This window comes from Drosophila persimilis, unplaced genomic scaffold (genome assembly GCF_003286085.1).
Source record: "Drosophila persimilis strain 14011-0111.01,24,50 unplaced genomic scaffold, DperRS2 tig00000002-arrow-pilon, whole genome shotgun sequence".
Classification (NCBI taxonomy): Eukaryota; Metazoa; Arthropoda; class Insecta; order Diptera; family Drosophilidae; genus Drosophila; species Drosophila persimilis.
The window spans coordinates 15,874,392-15,894,418 of NW_020825289.1; the positions used below are offsets into that span (position 1 = coordinate 15,874,392).

Sequence of the window (20,027 nt, forward strand, 5' to 3'; positions counted from 1 at the left end):
ATGTCCCAGCCTTTGTTTCACACGACTTGGCAGGGGTTTTCCACAAGTTTTCTATGCCCCTAAAATTTGTTCAGTTTGAAAAACGTATGCAAACGTGTTATTCTTCTTCCTGCAGTTGAATGAAGGCTGACCCCCGGGGTGACTGCTAGGATGCGGAGCTTCATGGCTGACAATATTATTGAAAGCTTGACATTTAGATTGATTGCAATTAAAGCACTTTCTCCTCTTCAATCTATCCTTCCCTTTTTTATTTTTCTTAATTTTTCTTAAAAGTTTTTATAAATTGGTATTTGCTTTTAAAGGGAAAAAGAAGATATTGTTGAATCATTTCTTTATTCTATTGCATAATCTGATAGTTAAAATTCGATTAAAAATCCAGGAAAATTATCTTATTGTTGATGTTATATCCAAAGTTCGATAAAGAACTCAGTATAATGCCATCGGCGTAAACAATTTACCTGCAAAAAAGATATTTGTTTCATCCTTGATGAAAAACACAAAGGGTTGATTAGCGATGAAGGGAATAGCCTTCTCGTAGCCCGTCTCGACATAAGCTGAAATCAAAAGACTGTATCAGTATCACTTTCATATAAAACTCGTGACCCTTTCTTACTCGGCGCAATGGGACACGCGTCAGGGCAGCCGCCATGTATCTCAATGGTTCCCTTATGTTTGAAAGCAGCCAGTCGGAGGTCTGGCTTCTTGCTGAGACCCGAGAAATCGGGATCGTGCAAGACGGTGGGCACGTTCAACCCATTCTCTAGCAGCCCTAGGAGGCTGGTCTCATACTCAATGCTGAATTGTGGCATTTGCATGAGAACAGGCCTAAGAGTAAAGTTGTCCGTGAGTTGAAGTAGATCATAGTTCTTGAAAAGCGTTTGTTGCAGCCACGAATAATCGTTGAGCCTCGTGGACATTATAATGACCAGACTGAGATTTCCCTCCTTGTAGGGTATTTCGATGCCGACAGCCCCCAAAGCAGGCAGCTCCCCACACCGCAGCCAATCGTATTTCCTGTACATGGTAGCGCGAAGAATGCGACCTGGTACTTGGAAGGGCTGCCGTTCGCTCATCCGTAGGAAAGGCTTCTCGAAATCTCCCCGGAAGTAGAAGCCGCTGGTTAAAGCCATGTTGGACGAGGAGCTAAGGTCGGAGTCCCTCACAATGTCATCTACTTTGCGATCCGAGGCCGACTCAGTGTGGCTGCTAATGGACTTGGCCGCCCCCGTTGAGTGCTTAAAGTGCTTGTGCACGGCCGGGCTTTTCAGAAACCTTTTCGTTAAACTCTGATATTCGGACTTCAGTGGGTATCTTCTGTCCACGAAGATCTTGGAGGGTATCCTCATGGTCGTGTCCTTCTTGCTTATCGTATATTTGATGTCTTTGAACTCCTCCAGTGCGTCGTTCTTGTTCTCCCCAACTAGCTGCAAGGCGATTTTCAGTTCTTGCGCTGTCTGCCCCTCAGCTCCGGCAAAGAGTAACGCCAGGGCGGCCCTAACGCCCACCGGGGAGATCACGAAATTTTGTCGATCGTTCTGTGCAGAAATTAGCGAAAAGAGTTTGCCGGATATGTAATCGGCATGGACCAAAGCCATTACGCAGACCAGAACTTAAAGGTAATAAAATATTGGATATATAGGAGAATCTGAAGAGAAGTCACAGGAAAACTTACTCGAAATTCGTTGGAGTAGCATCTTGAATGCCCGAAAGTCACTCCAGGAGTGGTGCGTATTCATTAGACTCGACTGTTATGGAGCCTGTTCTTCATACAGCCGTAACGAATGGTATTAAAGCCTGAAATTTGCATTTATATAATCCCAATTGACATATGACTGTAGGAACTGTGGGGCTGCGGGGTCGTTTGTTCTTTGTTACAAAAAAATCAAGCTTCAAGTTGAGAACAGTCCTCTTTGGCATGTCCCTGCCTTTGTTTCACACGACTTGGCCGGGGTTTCCACAAGTTTTCCATGCCCCTAAAGTTTGTTCAGTTGGAAAAAGGTATGCAAACGTGTTATTCTTCTTCCTGCAGTTAAATGAAGGCTGACCCCCCGGGTGACTCCCCGGATGCGGAGCTTCCTGGCTGACAATATTATTGAAAGCTCGACATTTAGATTGATGGCAATTGCAGTTGCTCAGCAATCCTCATTCGTTAACAATACGTGGTGCAGCGCTTTCTCCTCTTCAATCTATCCTTCCCTTTTTTCTTTTTTCTATTTTCCTTAATTAAAAGTTTTGCCAAAAATTGTTGATTTTCGGCGAAGGGAAGAAGAAGATATTGTTGAAGAGCTGGCAAAATAAACGCAGAGTCTTGGAATGCATTTTACTTTTCTTTTAGGTTACTTTCCTCTACCTATATTTTCCTTCTAGGGTGGGTACTTTCCTCCTCCCCGTGGCATGCAATCGTGCAAAACTATTTCAATTTGGACATTTCCCTTTTTTGTTATGCTATCAAGTTGTAGGAGATTCGTGAGCTAAAAGAGCAGGAGATGGAAGACGTTGCAGACTTTAACTTGCACTCCCTTTCTTTAATCGTACTTCCCTATAATAACTGCATCAATTGGAGCTTCTGAAGTGATTAAATTTCTGTTAATCCCATCAATCAATACGTTCTGCTCTTTCCACTTGAAATACCCCTTTTCTCAGGGTATTACTTGGCCATCGGCTTCATCAATTCAGCTCCCCTCTGAGCACCCGATGGAAGGTTTGTAGACAATTGGAAATAGTCCTCCCACTCTGTGTAGCTATCGTTGCACCCCTACCAACATCACTCCATCTCTACTGTTCTTCCGAGTCGAACTGTAAATTATGCATACAAATTAGAAACTACCGTTCGTTGTGGAGGGGATGACGTAAACACACTCGTAGAAATGTTGAATAATAACATTAATGAAAACAATGCACAAGCAGAGAAAGAGACAGACAGGCAGAGAAGTAGGACCGTGTGATAGTGAGCGGGGAGAGGTGAAGTGTGAGACAAGGGGATCGAGAAGGACAAACAGCTGCCGGAAGCAAAGGCAAGCAGAAAATTAAACAGAACAAAGCAGAGTGAACAGACAAGCAAAAGCATGGCAGATGGCGACAAGATAAACACACAAACACACACATGCACACTTACACACACACGGTCTCCCACACAGTTACTCATATATAGTACGGTGTACAATTATGTACATGCACGGAAGCTGCAAGAGCAGCAACAGCAGCAGCTTTGACAACAATCACAGTGAGCGCCAAAAGAAAAACAACAAGAGAGTAGCATAAATACCTATCAATTCGATGCTTAGCAACGTCACATTAAATATAAGAGAAAGGACAGAAAACAGGACTTCCGAAGGTTCAGATACCCTTAAAGAACGATAGTTCCAATGAAAGATATACTAGGGTAAGACCGGCTAATTGATTTTTAACTTTCAGCGAGCATTTTAAGAAACAACACAGCTGTTCGTATACAATAGCTATTGTCTTAATTTGAAGAACGATCATGGGATCAAGTATTGATACGTTTCCTGCAGAAAACTAAGACACAATGACGAATAGAGTATGTACATAATTTACAGACTAAAAACGATTCTCTATCTGCTCTACAAATACCTCAAATGGATCATAATATCCTCTTTCAAGGGTACAACAAAGAGGAGCAAAAAAAGAACTAAATCTCATCAGCTTTCACATCTGTTTGTTGAGTAAGCACAAAATAAAAGCAACAAAAGATGTAAATACTGCTGGAAAAAGTAGGAGAACAAATGAAACATTTTGGCATCCTGGAAAGTTGAAAGAGACACAAAGTTTGGCTAGAATATTCTGTATGCTGGCCGAAAGAGCTCTGTTACCATGTGTGCGTGGAGTGATTATTTTTGCATGTTAACAAATTCTATCTATTGTGCTTGCTACAAAAGATACACATTCTGTAAACTGTAAACCTCTCTAAGCGATGCTTAAAGTACACAATTTTTGTATAAAATCAGAGAAATTCAGAGACAATTACCAACTTTTGTTCTAGAAGAAATGAAAAATAGAAGGAGCAGATATGAATGTGTTGATACTCGTAAAAAGAAGCATAGTGGGTGTCCCAACATTAAAGCACTTGCGTTTCGTTGATTTATATTCAACATAAAGAAACTTTCAGCATCTAGAAACCATCAAATACCATCTGAAACCGCACAAAACTCTTTCATCATACGGCTCATACCTGAATCATTCACTCCTTGCAGCAACTCTTTCATTTTGCAGCCCTGCGGTTTGGTTAGCCGCATTTTTGACTGTCCCACAAATGAGACATGAATCCTCGTTCGCCCCAGCATATAGCCCCCCACCTTGTATCCAATCAAAGTCACCTTTGTGGCCGGGTTAGGCAGGCAAAAGCCGTTTCACTTATTCATCGGCAACCGCAAATCTTTTATTTGACTTTTGGCAACTCCAACGCGGCATGACTTTTACTTTGGGACACACTTTTTGCCACCAAAAAGCAAGGAAAGAAGGGGTTTGGTTTTCTTCCAGAGGGGGTCCTAGGTGAGTTGGCATTTTGGTTTGCCAAAGTTTTTTAATTAATTAGGGGAAAAGTCTAAGTTGAAAGTTGCGGCAATTAAATGTGAGTTAAAGTCACCAAAGAAAATTGTCAAAATAAAGAAAATGTTATACAAAAAGATGGAGGACAACAGAGAGAGAGAGAGAGAAAGAGAGAATCAAAAGGAAAATATTTAATAAGTCTCCAAAATATATGACGCAGTCACGTTTTTTCTGCTGGGGGTTCGCCAGGGGAAAGCAGGAGCAGATGACGGCCGCAGAGGCACACACATGTCCCGACAAAGTGTGCACACATGTGTATTGTATATGCGAGATATGGGGATACACTCGTATATGTTTATATGGTGTGCTTACACTGTGCTCAACAAATATGCGCCTAATAATGCCTCAAAGATGGGGACGGGCCTGGAGAGCTGCCCCATGTGCCCCGCCAAAGGCTTAAAATATTTGCACGTAAAATGTTTGGCGGAAAATCTCAACGGAGACGCAGGCAGCGAGTCAGAGGGAGACAGCACTCAAAGCCAAAGAGATAGCCACACATACATGCATACATACGTGTACATGGCTCTTGTCATAACGCAGCTGTTGCGTCCGTTGTTTCACATGGCGTATTCGTAATGCCTTTTGAAAATGCCATAAGCATGTGCCTTTAATGGCATCATTTTGCCTTTTGGCGAAATGAAAATGCCTGCAAAGTGTCAAAAGTTGATGGTTTTATTGCCTTCTTATTGCATTTAAAAATTAACATATGAAAATGCAAATTATTTGTATGATATCTTTTGGCCAAAACATGTCCTACTTTAAGAGGATAAGTATACAGGTTTCTTCGTGCTTACCGAACCAAGAGCTTAACTAAATTAATCAGCAAATTTATGCAGGTAACGGCAGAAACCCACTCAGACCAAGTCCTAATTTATTAATTAGTGATTCGTTAGTGTTACGCATTTTGGTTTTTCCCACTTTCAGCCCCCATCTCCAAGGAGATATAATCCACAAAAATACAGAAAAAAAAGTGGCAAAGTGTCGCAGGTAGAAGTAAAACAGAAAGAGAAACAGAAACACATGCCATGGAATGCAAACATGGGAGACTCCCAGGTGGCACAGCGTTTACCTGGGGCTTAATTAAAATAAATAGACACATGCTACTGCTGCCTCCGCCTGCGTCCCGACTCATTCCGCATCCTTGATGTGGTGCCTCCGCCTCGTTATTATGCAGCGAGCATGTTTGGCATTAACCAATATAAGTAGTCGGTTCTGCCAATTTCCATAAGTCAACAGGGAGGCTGCTAGCAGGGCGGGAAACCAAAACGAAGTCAGCAATTAAAAGCGTTGTTCATCATGCGGACAGAGCGGACTCGGCGGACACACTTCTGCGGTTAGTTTGCGGCTAGCACTGGCTAAATATTTTCCCTCGCCCTGAGATCCTCTCTTCTTTCCTGGCGGATTACCCGTATTCAAATCAGTTGCAACGCCCAATTAATGTAAGCGGACACAATGTTGCATACTAATGAGGCAGGAGACGATTCCGACGCCGAGACGACACCCAAATGAACATGGAAATAAAGATGTGCAGAACGATGTTTGATACATTCTCCTAGGCTCCTCCTTCTACCTTCTGCTCCTGGTGCTGTCGCTCTTCAGGCTTTGAGTTTGCTTGCCGCAGAGATTGCGGGTTTTGATTTTTTAATTAAGAATAAAAGGAGTGAGGGCTGAATAATAATGTAAATTTAAGACGCAAACAATAAATTTGTGGAATTTCAGGGATAGTTTGAAAGGATAAAGGTTTTGTATTTTTGTATCGTAGCAAATTCATCAAGAAATCTCACTTTCATTAAAGATGAATAATTTTGACATATACATACATGTAAATTCAAGAGCTTTTCTCGTTTTCTCTACTTACCCAAAAGTAAATGCCAGGAAAAACATTTCTGTCTGTTCCTTTACGCTTGGATTATTTTTCCGAGAGCTTAGGAATGGATGAGAAATGGAAGTCTCAGGTTTTTTCTGCTAATATTTTGAAAGCCCTGAAATCTAATTAAATAGAATTTTTACGATTTTCCCACTGTATTAAGCCTGTTACATCCAATTAAAAATCTCGTTATGTAATAAAAGTGGAATAATTAAAGCAGCAGCAGAAGCATTTATATCTCCTCCGTGCCCTCAGAAGTTATGTTCATCCCATAAGTTTTTTGTTGCCTGACAAATGATAATGTAATGTCATCATATATTACGCATACGCCAAGGGTCTCTCTCCTTCTCGGCAGCTCAATTACAAAAACTTATAACTTTCAGTTTGGCAAAAAGCAAAAAGAAATAAAGCAAAGTGGAGCGACGACTTCAGAACAGAGTCGAACAGAGCCCCGCACTCGTTACTAATGAAACTTAAAGATGGCGCCGCCGGAAGAGGGAAAAGAAGCGAGAGAAAGGAGCAGGAGGGCAACGTTAAGAGCAGGGATATGAGTATGTAGTGCAAATGAAAGTTTTTCCGAAACAAGCTAAGATTATGCCATGTTAAGGAACGGCCAAAGTACTTGGGAGTAGATTCGGGCTGTACAGAAGAGCAGGGGGCGAGCGACAAACAAAAGATTAGTGTCTCTGGGGCTGCAATCGCTTTCTGGTCTTCCTCCCACATTTGCCGAAATTAAACAATGTAAAGTTTTGGTTTGTGCCACCAGGCTCCGACAAAAAGAAACTTTCCCAGAACTATCCTCCTTCTGATTCTGATTCTGCTTCTGCTCTTTCTGCTGTCCACCACATGTCAGGACCGAATATGTAACTCAATTAGTTTTCCCGCCCAACTCCTTGAAAATCACCCTCTCATACTTACTCGTGTACACACGCACTAACCAAATCCTCTGGCAAAAACTTTATATGTAATACAATGATGTTGTTCTTGCAACCAAGTTGCCCATCCATTCATCCAGGCATCCATCCGAGCATCCATCCCCCACTCAATGGCAATCGCCAATCGAGTTCTCTTGAGCGTTTCAATTATGTGATTCGAGTGGCTTCGCCAGAGTCGGGGCCCAAACTGTTATAGCCAGTGGAGAGCCCTTCAGGAGTCGCCACCGCAGTCACATATAAATTTCAAGTAATTGCTTTCGCCCTTCAACAAAAGTCGAGTCAAAGTTGTTGCAAGTAATTGCCATCTAATTGCTTATTGAAATTTTGTTCCCCCTTTTGGCTGTTGGCTGTTGTTCCGCTGGATCTTCTGAAAAGTTGAAAAGAAAGAGAAAGAATTAAGAGGCGGAGATGGTTCAAGTCAAATCAAACAGATTCATTAGAGCAAAAGACTGAAATAAGAAATTACAACGAAGGGAGATCCGAGTTTTTTTAAACTCTTTTGGAGTGCCAAAATGTTATATCTTGGCGCCAAGTTTTATTAAGAGTTATAGAAACTACAGTAGGTACAACTAAGTCAATTGCTCAACTTCAAAAGTGTTCATTCAGGTTTCTACCGTTTGAATTTAAGCGGATTCTCGGAAAATCTTGTGTTCTTCGGAAATTCCTAACGTTCGATTTTTTATCTCTACCATTATGTAAAGACACTGACTCATGTGCCCATCGATCTCTTCTGGCAGCAGCCCTAGCCCCAAAAAGGATAAAGGAAATCGAAAGCTCTTCACTTTATTGAATCCATTTCTGTTGTTACTTTCAATTGATTGATTTTATTTGGCTTTGCCTTAAAGTAGCCAAATAACAAGTTAAAGTCCAGGCTAAGCGGAAGATTGATGGACACATTAAGTGGGGGCTAGGGACGGGAATGGGGATGATAGTGCCCTCGCCCCGCTCTTTGGCGCCAGAAAGCTTTCGCCAGTGAAGCGGAAATCACACAAAGATTTGCCCATATAAATGTCTACTTTGGCTTTGGCCTGATCCATTTCCTGATTTCCTTATTTGTTGGTTCGTCTGTGGGTTTTCCAGAGATGGCTGCTACTGTGGGCCCGCTCTTACAGTGGGGTGTTGCTGTTGTGTCGACCACATTAACCGGAAGCGCCTGGCAGGCGCAAACTTATGCAAACTAAGGCGGAACAAAAACTTGGCCGAAGAAAGAGGCGACTAAGAAGCAATCTCCCCGGCTGGACCAAGGCGATGTCTGATGGCCGATGTCCGAGGTTTTTATGCCAGCGGCCACGACACAGCAAAAAAAAAAAATGAGGCAAAGATGCCAGAGCAGTGGGTGGCAGGCGTTGAAAATGTCCAAAGCCTTTGGTGGCAAGCCCCCCTCTCGGATGGATGGTCGCCTTATTGTACAAAGTGTTGACTTTATATCCTTCATTTAGTGGACATAAAAAGGATATTATTAAAAGCTTAGAAAAGTAGCCATTTCCTCGGCTCTTCCTCTCCTCCTCTTCATTTTCCTTGTCATTGCATTGCACAAAATACATAAAATATTAGATGACTTGAAAAGGAATACAATACAAACTGATTTGGTGGCTCCCAGAGGCTCCCTCCATTGACCAAACTGACCAAAAAGGAGACAATGAGAGTGGTTCCTCCTATCCTAACATCCTATCCTTCTCTCCATCCCCCGCTTGCCTTTGTTTTTTCGGCTGCTTTTTGGTTGCGGCTCATTTGTCTTTTATGATGTTGGCCCTGTTCTCCGGAGGAGTGGGACGAAAAAAGTTCTTGCCAAAAGAGGAAAAAAAACCGTTCGTAAAAGGTCCATTATAATTATAAATGAGTTTAGCGCCCATAATACTTTTTATTCCCTTTGTCAATGGCTGCCCCTGATACTCGTGCCACCCATCCCTAAGGGAATCTCTCTGTCAAATTGACTGCCACATTTTAATGAGTCAGTAAAAATTGTTGGCCCAGTTATGAGAGGACAATCGGGAAATGGCCAGAAATTGACAAAGAAATGATAATTTTTGTATTCAGACTGCTTTCTGGTAAATATTTATGATTCCTTTTGACTTCGGATTGGGTTTTGTTCTTTTTATGTTGTCTGTAATGTTATTTGGGGCTAATGATATCTGAAGACAATGTAGATATTTTTATGTAGTATTTGTTTGGAATATCCCGAACTGGGTAGACTGCTTAGGCCAATAAAATCTCACATTTATGTTAAGATTTTCAGTAAAAATTTAAAAAAAAACCTTGACAATTACCACAAATTCAAAACTCGTATCTTTTTCACGGATATTTTCCCAATAATTTTGATAAAGAGCTTGTATATATGTAACTCCTCTCTGTAGTTAGCATCTACAGATGCATTTGGTTCATTTTCATTGCGATTAAAGCTGGCATTTGGTCCATATACTTCGAGTATCCCTTTCAGACAATCACATATGTGCCGCAAAAGGAAGGAAGGATGTCGCTTCTGCTTCTGTTTTTGTGTCTGTGAGTGCAATATCCTTTTCAGGATCCGTTCTGGTGGACGGGGAAGTCCCTTTATTTGGGGCTGCAGCAATGCGTGTATAATTGCTCAGACAATGAGCAATTGTTTTTCATTTTCCATTTTCCATTTGCCATTTTTCCCCCGTTGTTTGCTTGTTGATTGCTGCGGCTCCCTGCTTGGAGCTGTAGCCGTTCGTTCCCCCCAATTGTTGGCTGCCCCTTCTTTGTGTGCCTTTTTGTTTTTTTGAATTTTTCCACATTGTTTGCATACATTTTGCAGTCAGTGTTCGAGCTGGTGTCCGTGTATTTGTTATGCAAAAAGGCCTCAAAGCGTTTTTACTCGATACGAGATGGTTTCCACCCCGAATATATTGTATCCACGAGTTTGCCATTTTTCCAAGCAAATTAGTTTACAAAGGACTGTCGTTCGGGACTACCCCTCTGATGTCCCTTCTGCACCCTTCTGTCATTCCCCCTTCTGTGGGCCTTTCGAACCAAATTGAAAATGCATTTTAAAGCAGACGCCGACGGTTGGCCGCTGGCTAGAAATTATTTCATATACGATATTCCAAGTTTATTTACGCTTATTGTTTGGCCAGACATTCGGGGAATGGGGCAGGCATCCAAATACTATAGGCTGTTCCGGGAAAAGTAGAGGAGGGGCCTGTCCATAATTAAGTGCCGAAATTGGCCACACTTTGGCGGGGGGCAGGGTGTGGTGTGACATGGTGTGCGGATTGAGTGACCTCGCCGTCAGAGGATGATGTCTGCTACCCACAGATCCCCGCAATTAGTTGGCCATTAAAACAGTCCGCCAGATAAACTACAGAAGGATACGACATCGGGGTATATCTCAAATTAGTTGCACTTATCCTACAGTCTTCCCGCGGCAACGCCTCTCGCCCACGTCGCGTTCCAATCAAGCCACGTTTTATGACTCAATAGGCCCTCAATGCTCCCCGCTACCAGCACAGCCACAACGGTAGTCGTACGGAGTAGTGTAGTAGTGCAACAGACAAACTTGCCGCACAGCCACAATCCACAATTCTCCACTAATTTCAGCGCTATAAAAGTTCTGTTTGTCGGCCATAAATGTCAGAGACAGAAGGCAAGCGACCGCGGAACATCGGAGGAGGGGTGAATAGGTAATGAAGTCTCGCGTGTTTCATTAGTTGCGAATTATGACGATGTGGCTGCGAGGTATGGGCCTTGCCACATCGTGACTGCCACACTCCTGTCTGGGCGATGTGACAAATTTGGTTTTATTTTCGTACTGCCACAGACGAACCCCATAGAGATACAGATTCTGTGCCAGGGGACGGCGAGGCAACATGTGCAACATTCATACATACTCGTACATACAAATGCAGTTGCAGGAGAAGGAAGAGATACGAGTACTTTTATAGCAAAATGGTCATGTGGCAACTTTAATTATGTTTGCGTTTTGTATTCAACTGAAAATTAATTCCTTTCCGTGTTTTCAAGAGGCGGCATGCACTGAGAACATTTGAGTGAAAGTCTTTACCACACAATGAGTGGAGGTCTGCAAACAAAAGAAGAGCATCTAAAAGAACGGAAGTTCACATGAGGTATTCAATTTCTTAGGATTTAACTCAAAAGGGTTTAAAATATTAAGATATGTTACTGAAGTTTTTCACAAAAATAACCCATTGTATTCGCAGTGCTTTCAACAAAGTCATTGCTGACAAGAGACCAAAGAAATTACTTCTCTTAGTTGCCATCACCATCGCCTTCGTCATGAACATCAGCAATGCCATGACTTCGTCTTGGTCTTGGTCTTGTTTCGTTCCCCCATCACCATTAGACATCTACGGCGTCTACTCAGGGGCGTATCAGATGTGACAGCTTGGAAAGAAGTCAGAGCTATAGACATGGACACAGACATACTGTGTGCACTGTTCACAGGCGTAAGAGTGTATGCGGGGGGCGTTCGCAGACAATCAGAATTCAAATGGAATAACGTACGACGAGGTATGCTCGCTCGGATGATGACGAGACATTTGAACATTTTTCCCGTTCAAGTTGCATTTACTGGGAGTCTGGGCGACTGCCTCCTCCCCACTAGGGGCTCCCACTTGCTGTCTCCACTTTGCTTTTGTGTATTTTGAGTTGCTTAAAACGACGACAACTATATCCACACATGCGACATGACGGAGTGATGCCTGCAAAAGAGGCTTGCTTCTACGGACTACGGATAAATGCTGATGTTTCTTTGTTAATTTCCATGCTGATGCTCAAATGTTTTGTGCTTGTGACAAATGTTGAGCTTGTACAATTGCCTGTGCCTACTACCCCAAGCCCCTGCTAAAGGTGTTGCATAAGAACGTTTATCTTTGAGTTACATGCAACAAATTTTGTCTGCAATTAATTTGTTGGGGGGGAACGACAATCTTCGACAATCGACAAAGAAAGCGAGAGACAGCTGAAGGCATTACAGAGCTATAGGAATTTCAATAAATATCCCATGGCAAAAGACTGCTGCTGGTCTATCTGTATCCCCTTACAGATATGGTCTTGTGCCGTAAGTACTTCTATTTAAAGATTTCTCGAGCTCCTCTCCACGTACCGTACTCCCCCATTTCAAGTGTCATTCAAGGCACAGCACAGCCCAGCACGCCCTGCACTTAATTACAAAACAGCGTGGGTGGTTTTTGTCGGGAAAAACGAGATTTCGGAAAATCGGGATCTCCCCGCTGCTTCAGGATGGCGGGGTCACATCTTTTTTCGATTAAAAAGTTTCGAGAGTCGCAAGGCAATTGTCAGTTACATCCACTTAACCTGCTGGCTGCTGTCTTTTGGCGAACGAACGGAAAATTTTACGACAGATTAACGAACGATTAACGGTGTAACGTGGCACTTGCCACCCGGCACGTGCTCAGCTTTGGAAAGCCATTCTCTTTCCTCGGCGCCCCCAGGGTGTAGGCGATGGCGACGGCGACGTTTGCTAGGAATTTATATTTCACAGGTGATTTGTCGCATAAAATTCGAATAATTCATAAGAGCGCAAAAATAACAAGGAGGGAACGGCACCACCTCTGGTGACGGTACTCATCCCCTGCACAACCGCACTGTCAGAACGCCAAAAAGTATGCCCCGAAATGCCGCAAAGTTGGCGTCGACGGCAACGCGGCGTATGCGTGCTAAAAACTTTTTTGTCAACGGAACAGGTCGCTTCCCACTGAGAAGAAGTGGGGTGTGAGAGGGAGAGGGAGTGCGAGGGAGAGTGGTGTGGTAAGGAAGAGAGTTTGTCATTTCATTTGTTTGACTCTCTCTTGCTGCCCCTTCCTGGTAGCCTGTTTTCCGTGCGCCCCTTTTCAACATTTTGGTCACATTCTACCCGCATTTTTTTCCGGTTTTTCCTGTTGATTTTTTTTTGTTGAATGTTGGTTTTCTCGTGTATATCTAACAATTCGAAAATTGTATCTTAAGCGGGCCTAACTTGTATACGGATGGATTTGTATCTGCTATCCGTTTTAGCGGTTGACTTTTGATGTCTTTTTTATGCGGGTTTGAAGAGAGCCCCTCCCCATTGGTAAAGGTTAGGCCGATTACAGCGGTTAGAGATGTCACCCTATACAGGAGATTTTTCTTTTTGTCTCTAATTATTTGCTTTCCCTTAATCTCTTTCGTGCAAGTTCAAGCTTACTTTAACCAGAGTAATAAATTTGCCGTGGGCGGAATCTCTGCCGTTTTTTATTTGCCTTTTTATATCTCAATTTCCATTTTTCGCCTTCCGATTCGTATGTTCTTTCTTCTCATGCTGTTTTTTGTTGAGGCTTTTTCTCTGCTCTCTGCCTCTTTGAACTGCAATTAAGATCGCTTCCACTCATCGGCGGCAACTGTTGGCCTTGTCGCTTTGCTATTGATGCCTGTGGATACAATCAAGGTGTTACAAAGAAAAGGTGTTGCTCAGCAGTTCCAGCCCAAAGTATGTCAAAACAAGGTGAGCTTAAGACAAAGACTTGTAATTGCTAATTTTGTAATAGTTGCCAATTTTTGTAGCTGCTCAGTACCTTGTATAAATATGACTTGTGGTATTTCTTGGTTTCGCTCATTCTCTCTTCTTTCACTGCCTTGAATATTCTTCCCTTGCATCTGCTGACTGCGCTGTCGCTGCCTGTGCGGACTGCTCTGCTGTCGTTTCATTTGCATTCTTATCGCCTCCTCTCTGCCGCGTTTAAATGTCGCCAGCATGAAACTTTTTTCCTTTCCTAGCATACACACATATGTACATATGTATGTGTGTTTGCACTCACTCCCTTACTCAAAAGCTCTGCCAATTTTTTGTTGTTGAATTTAAAATGTTTCTTCTCATGTTTATCTTCTGTCACATGTGCGTATCACTGCTCTCGCTCTTGCTAGCCTCCACTTTTTTTCCCCATTTCTCTAGCTGTTGATTTTTGATACATGAAGGGTCCCTGCGGTGTTGTTTGCCTTGGTGGGAAGTGGGAGGTGGGTAGGAAACTGCGAAAGGTGAATGTGATTCCTCTCCTTTGTTGGTTTCAGCATTTCAAATTTCTGCGAATTTTAACATCCAGTATTTCAATTGGGGCATATCGGATTCCTGAAAGTGAATGTAAAATCTATTCATACATGAGCGGAAAAGAGGGTATCTTGTGTGATTTTCTGATTAAATAATTCCATATAAAATACATTAAAAGTTTGAAATATTCTCGAAAATGTGTAGTATCGTATATTTCTAGGTATCGGAAAGTCGACTATAGACTCCCGAGCCTCTTGGGGATAAGTCAACGTATGTGGGTGGGTGCGTGGATGGTTTGAAATCTGTCAAGCGAGTCGGATATCTTGGGTGCTGCTGTGTAATCAAGACTCAAGGAAGGAAACATGCCCAACGGCTAGGAATCAGAGGCGGAAAGTCTTCCCCCAGCCTTCTGATAAAGGATTTGATAAGGGAATGTCAGAATGACATACGAATTAGATGCTAATGATGGGACTGCCGGGGATTACCCCTGATGAAGAGTCATTTGTGGAATTTTAAGCTTACACAGACACGAATGCTGCTGCCCCGCAAAATTGCTTTACTTTCACTTCAAAAGGCGGTTTCCCCATCTCCATACCGTCTGAGCCTGGAAAATGTTTACGAAATGTTGATCCAATGAAAATCCGGCCGAACCGAAAGTCAATTCATTTCCAGCAAATTGTTATTTCAATTGTCAGCACCTCCTTCTGGGCCACACGCTGTCTGACTTCTGTGTCTCTATGGCCCACTTGCTCCACTTCTCCCGGGTGCCTCGTCCTGTGTACAACATACCAGTACCATAGGCAGTTAATTTTGTGCTTGTGACTGCAATAAATTTTAAAAGCACATTTCCAATGAAAGACCCGAACTGAAAATCAAATGAAACGAAACGAAACGGAAAACAATTTTCTGCAATTTCACTAAAACGACATACCAATTGTAGTGTACGGGAGGAAAGTGGGGGTCGCAGAGTGGACCCAGTGACACACATGTGTACATATGTGCCGTTCCTGGACAACAATCGAGAATCGATGGAAGCTCGGACTCTGCTCTCGGGACGCAGTGCACTTTTAGCCCCAGCGACAGCCACAATTGACGACAAATGAAATTGGTGTTGGCCAAAGTGCAGCGTTTAAGGAGCACACACTCGGACAAACTCACACACACTCAAATATGTAGCTACAGGACCCTGCATTTACTTAGCTTTCCATATTCAGTTTTATGACACTTTTTATAGTCATTTTAAAATTTATGTAAATACGGTCTAGGTATTGACCACTAAGAGGGGGAGTAGAATTAATTTGAGTGGAAATTGCTGAAGGTTGAAGTGCATGAAATTGTATTTGAATGAAACTTGAAACAATTTCATTGTTGGCAATATTGAGACAAAAATGTTGTATTTTCTGTGTAACTTCGTGAAATTTATTGGCTATTTGATTTTCGTATTTTGTCTGTTCTATCTGCAACAAAGGAACCTGGTCGGCTGAAAAACCCCTGACCTGAACTACACTTGGCTACAGAGAACGACAGGAACAAGTGAGAGAGCCAGGTTGATTTTGTTTAATTAATTGTGGGGCAGTGCGTTTGGGCAGTGCTTTTGTGTGTTCGGGGGAGGCGCAACGAGGCAAACATTTGTTTTAATTATTATGAAATGCTAATTGCATAATTAAAAATGTTAAATTCATTTTAATTTTTAATTACAATTAATTTGAGGCCGCCTGCTGCAGAGAGTAAAATGATTTCCGATGAAACGAAACGAAAGATGTAAGTCGGGGAAATGAGTGTATATGGATGGTTTAATTGGTATCCGCGGAATGCCCATTAAACAGAGGAATCCCTGATCCTATACACATAGAAATCATGGCAAAAATTTGAAATTGCCTTGAAAAATCCTCTTATCAAAGTGATTTTTCGCAGCACTGCCCAATGCTTGATGATGGATGGTGCATGTGAAGCAGTCAAATGGTCGTAATGTCATCCACACCCGCCATAAGTGGATACACACACACACACACACACAGTAGCACAGGACACACAACCACTCACATATGACAGGAAACGAGGAGTAGGACGATGGATGATGATGATGAGTCACTTTGGTCACGAAGCTATTTTTCCGCTTGATTACACGATAAATGAAAATCAAACGTTTGATTGCTTAATGCCATGGACTTAGGGTCATCTGCAACACCACCTACCAAAGCCACCACCCACTCCAGAACTCCAGAAGGGCTGCAACTTTGCGAAAGTATAAGCGGCCAGAGGGATAGAGGTAGAGGACGAGATAGAGGGAGAGGGAGTCACATGGCAGAGGCAACATTTCAATTATTTATATGCTCGTTTGTCGCCTCTTCTTGCACCACCCCCTAAGGATTTGGGGGGGGTCATGTGTGAGTGTCTGCGCACGTGTCTGATAACCCAATGGATGCTCCAACACTTGACTGCTTTCTCTCACTTCTATTACCACTTCCACTTCTATCTCCAGTTATCATTTATTTCCTTTGGACTTTGACTGATTTTCTGATAGTTGAGTGCGTTCTCTGGCCACAGTGAGAGCTTAAAGTTATTGCCCAGTTCCAGTCCAACACCTCTTTGAAGGAGCGTTGAGGTTGTAGGTTGCTTTCGTACTTTGATTGATTTGTTAATCTCAAAACGAAATACAAATTAAAAGCTTTTTGTTTTGCCACGAGCCCAAGACAACCCCAGTGCCATCCCTCTGCGAAGACTCTACCTAAACCGCTTATGTTAATTAAATTTTCGGGGTTATTCAATGTACAAAGTTAAGAGCTTTCTTCACCCGCAATCAATCAATCAGAACAAGCGTCTTAGGGAGCGTCTTCCTAGTCCCATCTTGGGTTTGCTTTTGCAACTACGTTCTCGATGGGAATCTATTTACATTTTTGACTCATTTCGTTTTGCGGGTTAAGTGGGGCAAAAAGGGTTTAAGTTTAGGGTGGCAAGGGGACTTCGGTTGATTTCTATCTTACTTATTGATGAGGTGCCAGAGTCCGTTCCAATAGGAGCGGAGCAATCAATAACCAAATGCTGACTGAGACAAATTAGAATGTATTTTAGAAGATGAAGAATTCAAGATTTAGAAAAGAAATTCCTGTTAGATATATATTCCTCTCTTATTATATCCTAAACCGATTTCCTGGTACCTAAAGTGTCTTAACCAAAGTTGGAAGCATTCCTTCCTCTCTTTTTCAGTCAAGTTCCTTTAGTATCACTTTTAGTTCCACTTCAACACCCTTACAACGCCCCGAGGCGACACTGATAGCTTAACTCGGACGCAGACTCGACGATTGACACTTGATGAATGGTTCGCTGACTTTGAAAATCCCAATGTCTCAATGTCTGCGACACGTTTTCACACCACTGATTTTCAAGTTCAAGCGAAAGACCTTAGAAATGTGCACTTTTAATTTCAAATAGAGATATATAGATTAAGATAAAGATAGTAATATGTAGAAAAATGTACAACCTCCCTTTGGTTAATAGTAATATTTGGCACAATTTGATTTGATTGCAGTCCATCTTCCATTTCCCGATTTCCCCTACAACCCCTTAGGGTCTCGCCAGCTGGCAGTTCTGAACTCTCGCATAGTTTTCCGTGTAAATCAGATCGCAGATGGCAGCATTGTTGTCGAAGCTCATCTCCGACACCTTGAACTCCGGATTGATGGCTATTTTAAGGATGTACGAGCCAGGACTCAGGTCCGTAACGTCCACCCATTGGCAGTCCAGATTATAGAGGTACACATCGGAGCAGTTGATGGAGATGCCTAAGAAATAAGCTGTAGAAAAGCAACCTTAGCGGATGAATGGTTTTCCTCTCACCCTGGTCTCCATAGTTGGCGCAATTGTACTTCTTGGAGACTCCAGGTAGGCAGGTGCTGTCCTCCAGACAGAACGATGCCTTGTGGCCCTGAGCGACCTTCCGACCGCTCAAATCGAAGATGTCAAAGGTGGCAAACACTTCCATGCTGTGAAAGTGCCTGGTAAGAGAGAAATGAGAGTGCTCTTGAGTGTTCAACGGAGAGAACAGTAATCTACTCACATGTGGCACATGTGCCACTCCCACTGACTCTTCTCCTTGAAGGGGCGGAAGTCCGCATTGCCCGCATTGATGGCGGCCGCAGTGAACTTCAGGAGCCTCCTTGTGCGATACCGCCAGTGGGGATCGTCGCGCTGTATCTGATAGGCTTCGCTGGCCACGCAGTTTTCCTCCATGGCGCACTGCATCAGCAGCATGGGTCGATCCTCCAGATGCGCCGTCTGCTCAATCTCCAGGTAGTCGATCACCAGATCGGGCGAGGAGTAATCGCAGATCACGGCCGCCACATGCTGCCTGCTCCCGTGGCAGCTGACGACTCCTCGGATCGGATCATGGTGTAGGCAGTCGGCCAGCTCCGTTTCGTTGCCGTAGCACTCGCTACCACTGAGGACGGGCCGGGAGACGTTGGAGCCCCCGAAATAGTCCGTCTGGAAAGCCTCCCGTGCGTAGCCGAGGCCCAGCTGGCGACAAACGACGTTCGCCTCGAGGAGGCCCCAACCGTCGGCACAGATGCTGCCCCAGCGTCCGCCATCCAGTCTCACCTCCACGCGGCCCTCGTTCCGCTCTCTACCGCCCCGCAGTTGAACGTACAAGCGGGAGCGCGAGTGAATGGGGAACTTGGGTATATCCTCGTTCCTGAGGAGGGGCTCTGGTATCAGTGCATCTTCCGGGGGATCGCATTCCACTCCCGCTGCCTCTCCCGGCTCGCAGTCGTTCTCGCCCCATCCCTCGAAGTGGCACTCGACCAGCTCCTGTTCGTGGCCCTCACAGAAGAGATTGTCCATCCAGAAGCGACGCCGGGCGGGACCGAAGTAGCCGCTGTGCGTGTACCGCCTCATTCCGGGAAAGCCCAGCTGCCGGCACACAATGTGTCCCTCGGTGGCATCCCACTCATCGTCGCAGATTGCGCCCCACTTTCCATTGTGCAGCACCTCAATGTTGCCTGAAAGATAGGCGTGAGTCTATGAGAAGCCTTCTCTGATCAGCTCTCACCTTCGTATTCATTGTCTCCGCCGACTAATCGAATGGCTCCCTCCTCCTTGTTGAGGGCTTTGATGTACTTGTGCACCAGCCTCTGCCGCTCCAGGCGTGCATCCTCCAAGGAACGATGCTGCACTATGCCTGCAGCCAGGTGACACCAAAGTACAGACACGTACCAGAGTCTAGGAACCATTATGAAGCTGAAACCAAGATGCGATCCTTGCGCACATTCAACCGCCTCGACGTTCGCTCGAGAACTGAACGCGGATTGAACATTTGAACGGCGAACAGAATCATTTAACTATGAACTTGCCAGCTCCATAGATACAAAGATAGATAGATAGATAGATAGGTAGGTAGGTGGGCTGTTAGGTAGCTAGAGATACGGTTCAGAAGCTCGCTCATCTGACGTCAGCGACTGACGAGGGCGCAGATCGAGAGCCGATCCAAATCCAAAGCTGAATCGGAATCTATTTTCCGCACGTAGCACATATGCATGTCACTTAATGAGTTTTCCAGACAACATTTTGAGGCAACTCTGACATTGACGCACTCTTTGGGGGATCTTTCAACGGGGAGAGCTGCCAATGGAACCAAATCTGAGCGCACTGAGAAAAATGTACA

The 20,027-nt window shown here is 43.8% G+C and overlaps 2 protein-coding genes across 2 annotated transcripts; both read right to left on the minus strand.

Annotated features, from left to right (window-relative positions):
* Nucleotides 1-316: 316 nt before the first annotated feature.
* On the minus strand, nucleotides 317-1,708 carry LOC6592721 (serine protease inhibitor 42Dd). The gene is made up of 3 exons (XM_026985756.1): nucleotides 1,673-1,708; nucleotides 614-1,609; nucleotides 317-554 (listed from the first exon to the last, which is right to left on the minus strand). The coding sequence occupies exons 1-3, from the start codon at nucleotides 1,692-1,694 to the stop codon at nucleotides 427-429; spliced, it is 1,146 nt and encodes a 381-aa protein (XP_026841557.1). The 5' UTR covers nucleotides 1,695-1,708; the 3' UTR covers nucleotides 317-426.
* A 16,058-nt stretch (nucleotides 1,709-17,766) lies between these two features.
* Nucleotides 17,767-19,631, minus strand: LOC6592720 (lysyl oxidase homolog 3B). Its single transcript, XM_002018051.2, has 4 exons — nucleotides 19,416-19,631; nucleotides 18,426-19,365; nucleotides 18,206-18,363; nucleotides 17,767-18,150 (listed from the first exon to the last, which is right to left on the minus strand). The coding sequence occupies exons 1-4, from the start codon at nucleotides 19,594-19,596 to the stop codon at nucleotides 17,933-17,935; spliced, it is 1,497 nt and encodes a 498-aa protein (XP_002018087.1). The 5' UTR covers nucleotides 19,597-19,631; the 3' UTR covers nucleotides 17,767-17,932.
* Nucleotides 19,632-20,027: the final 396 nt, after the last annotated feature.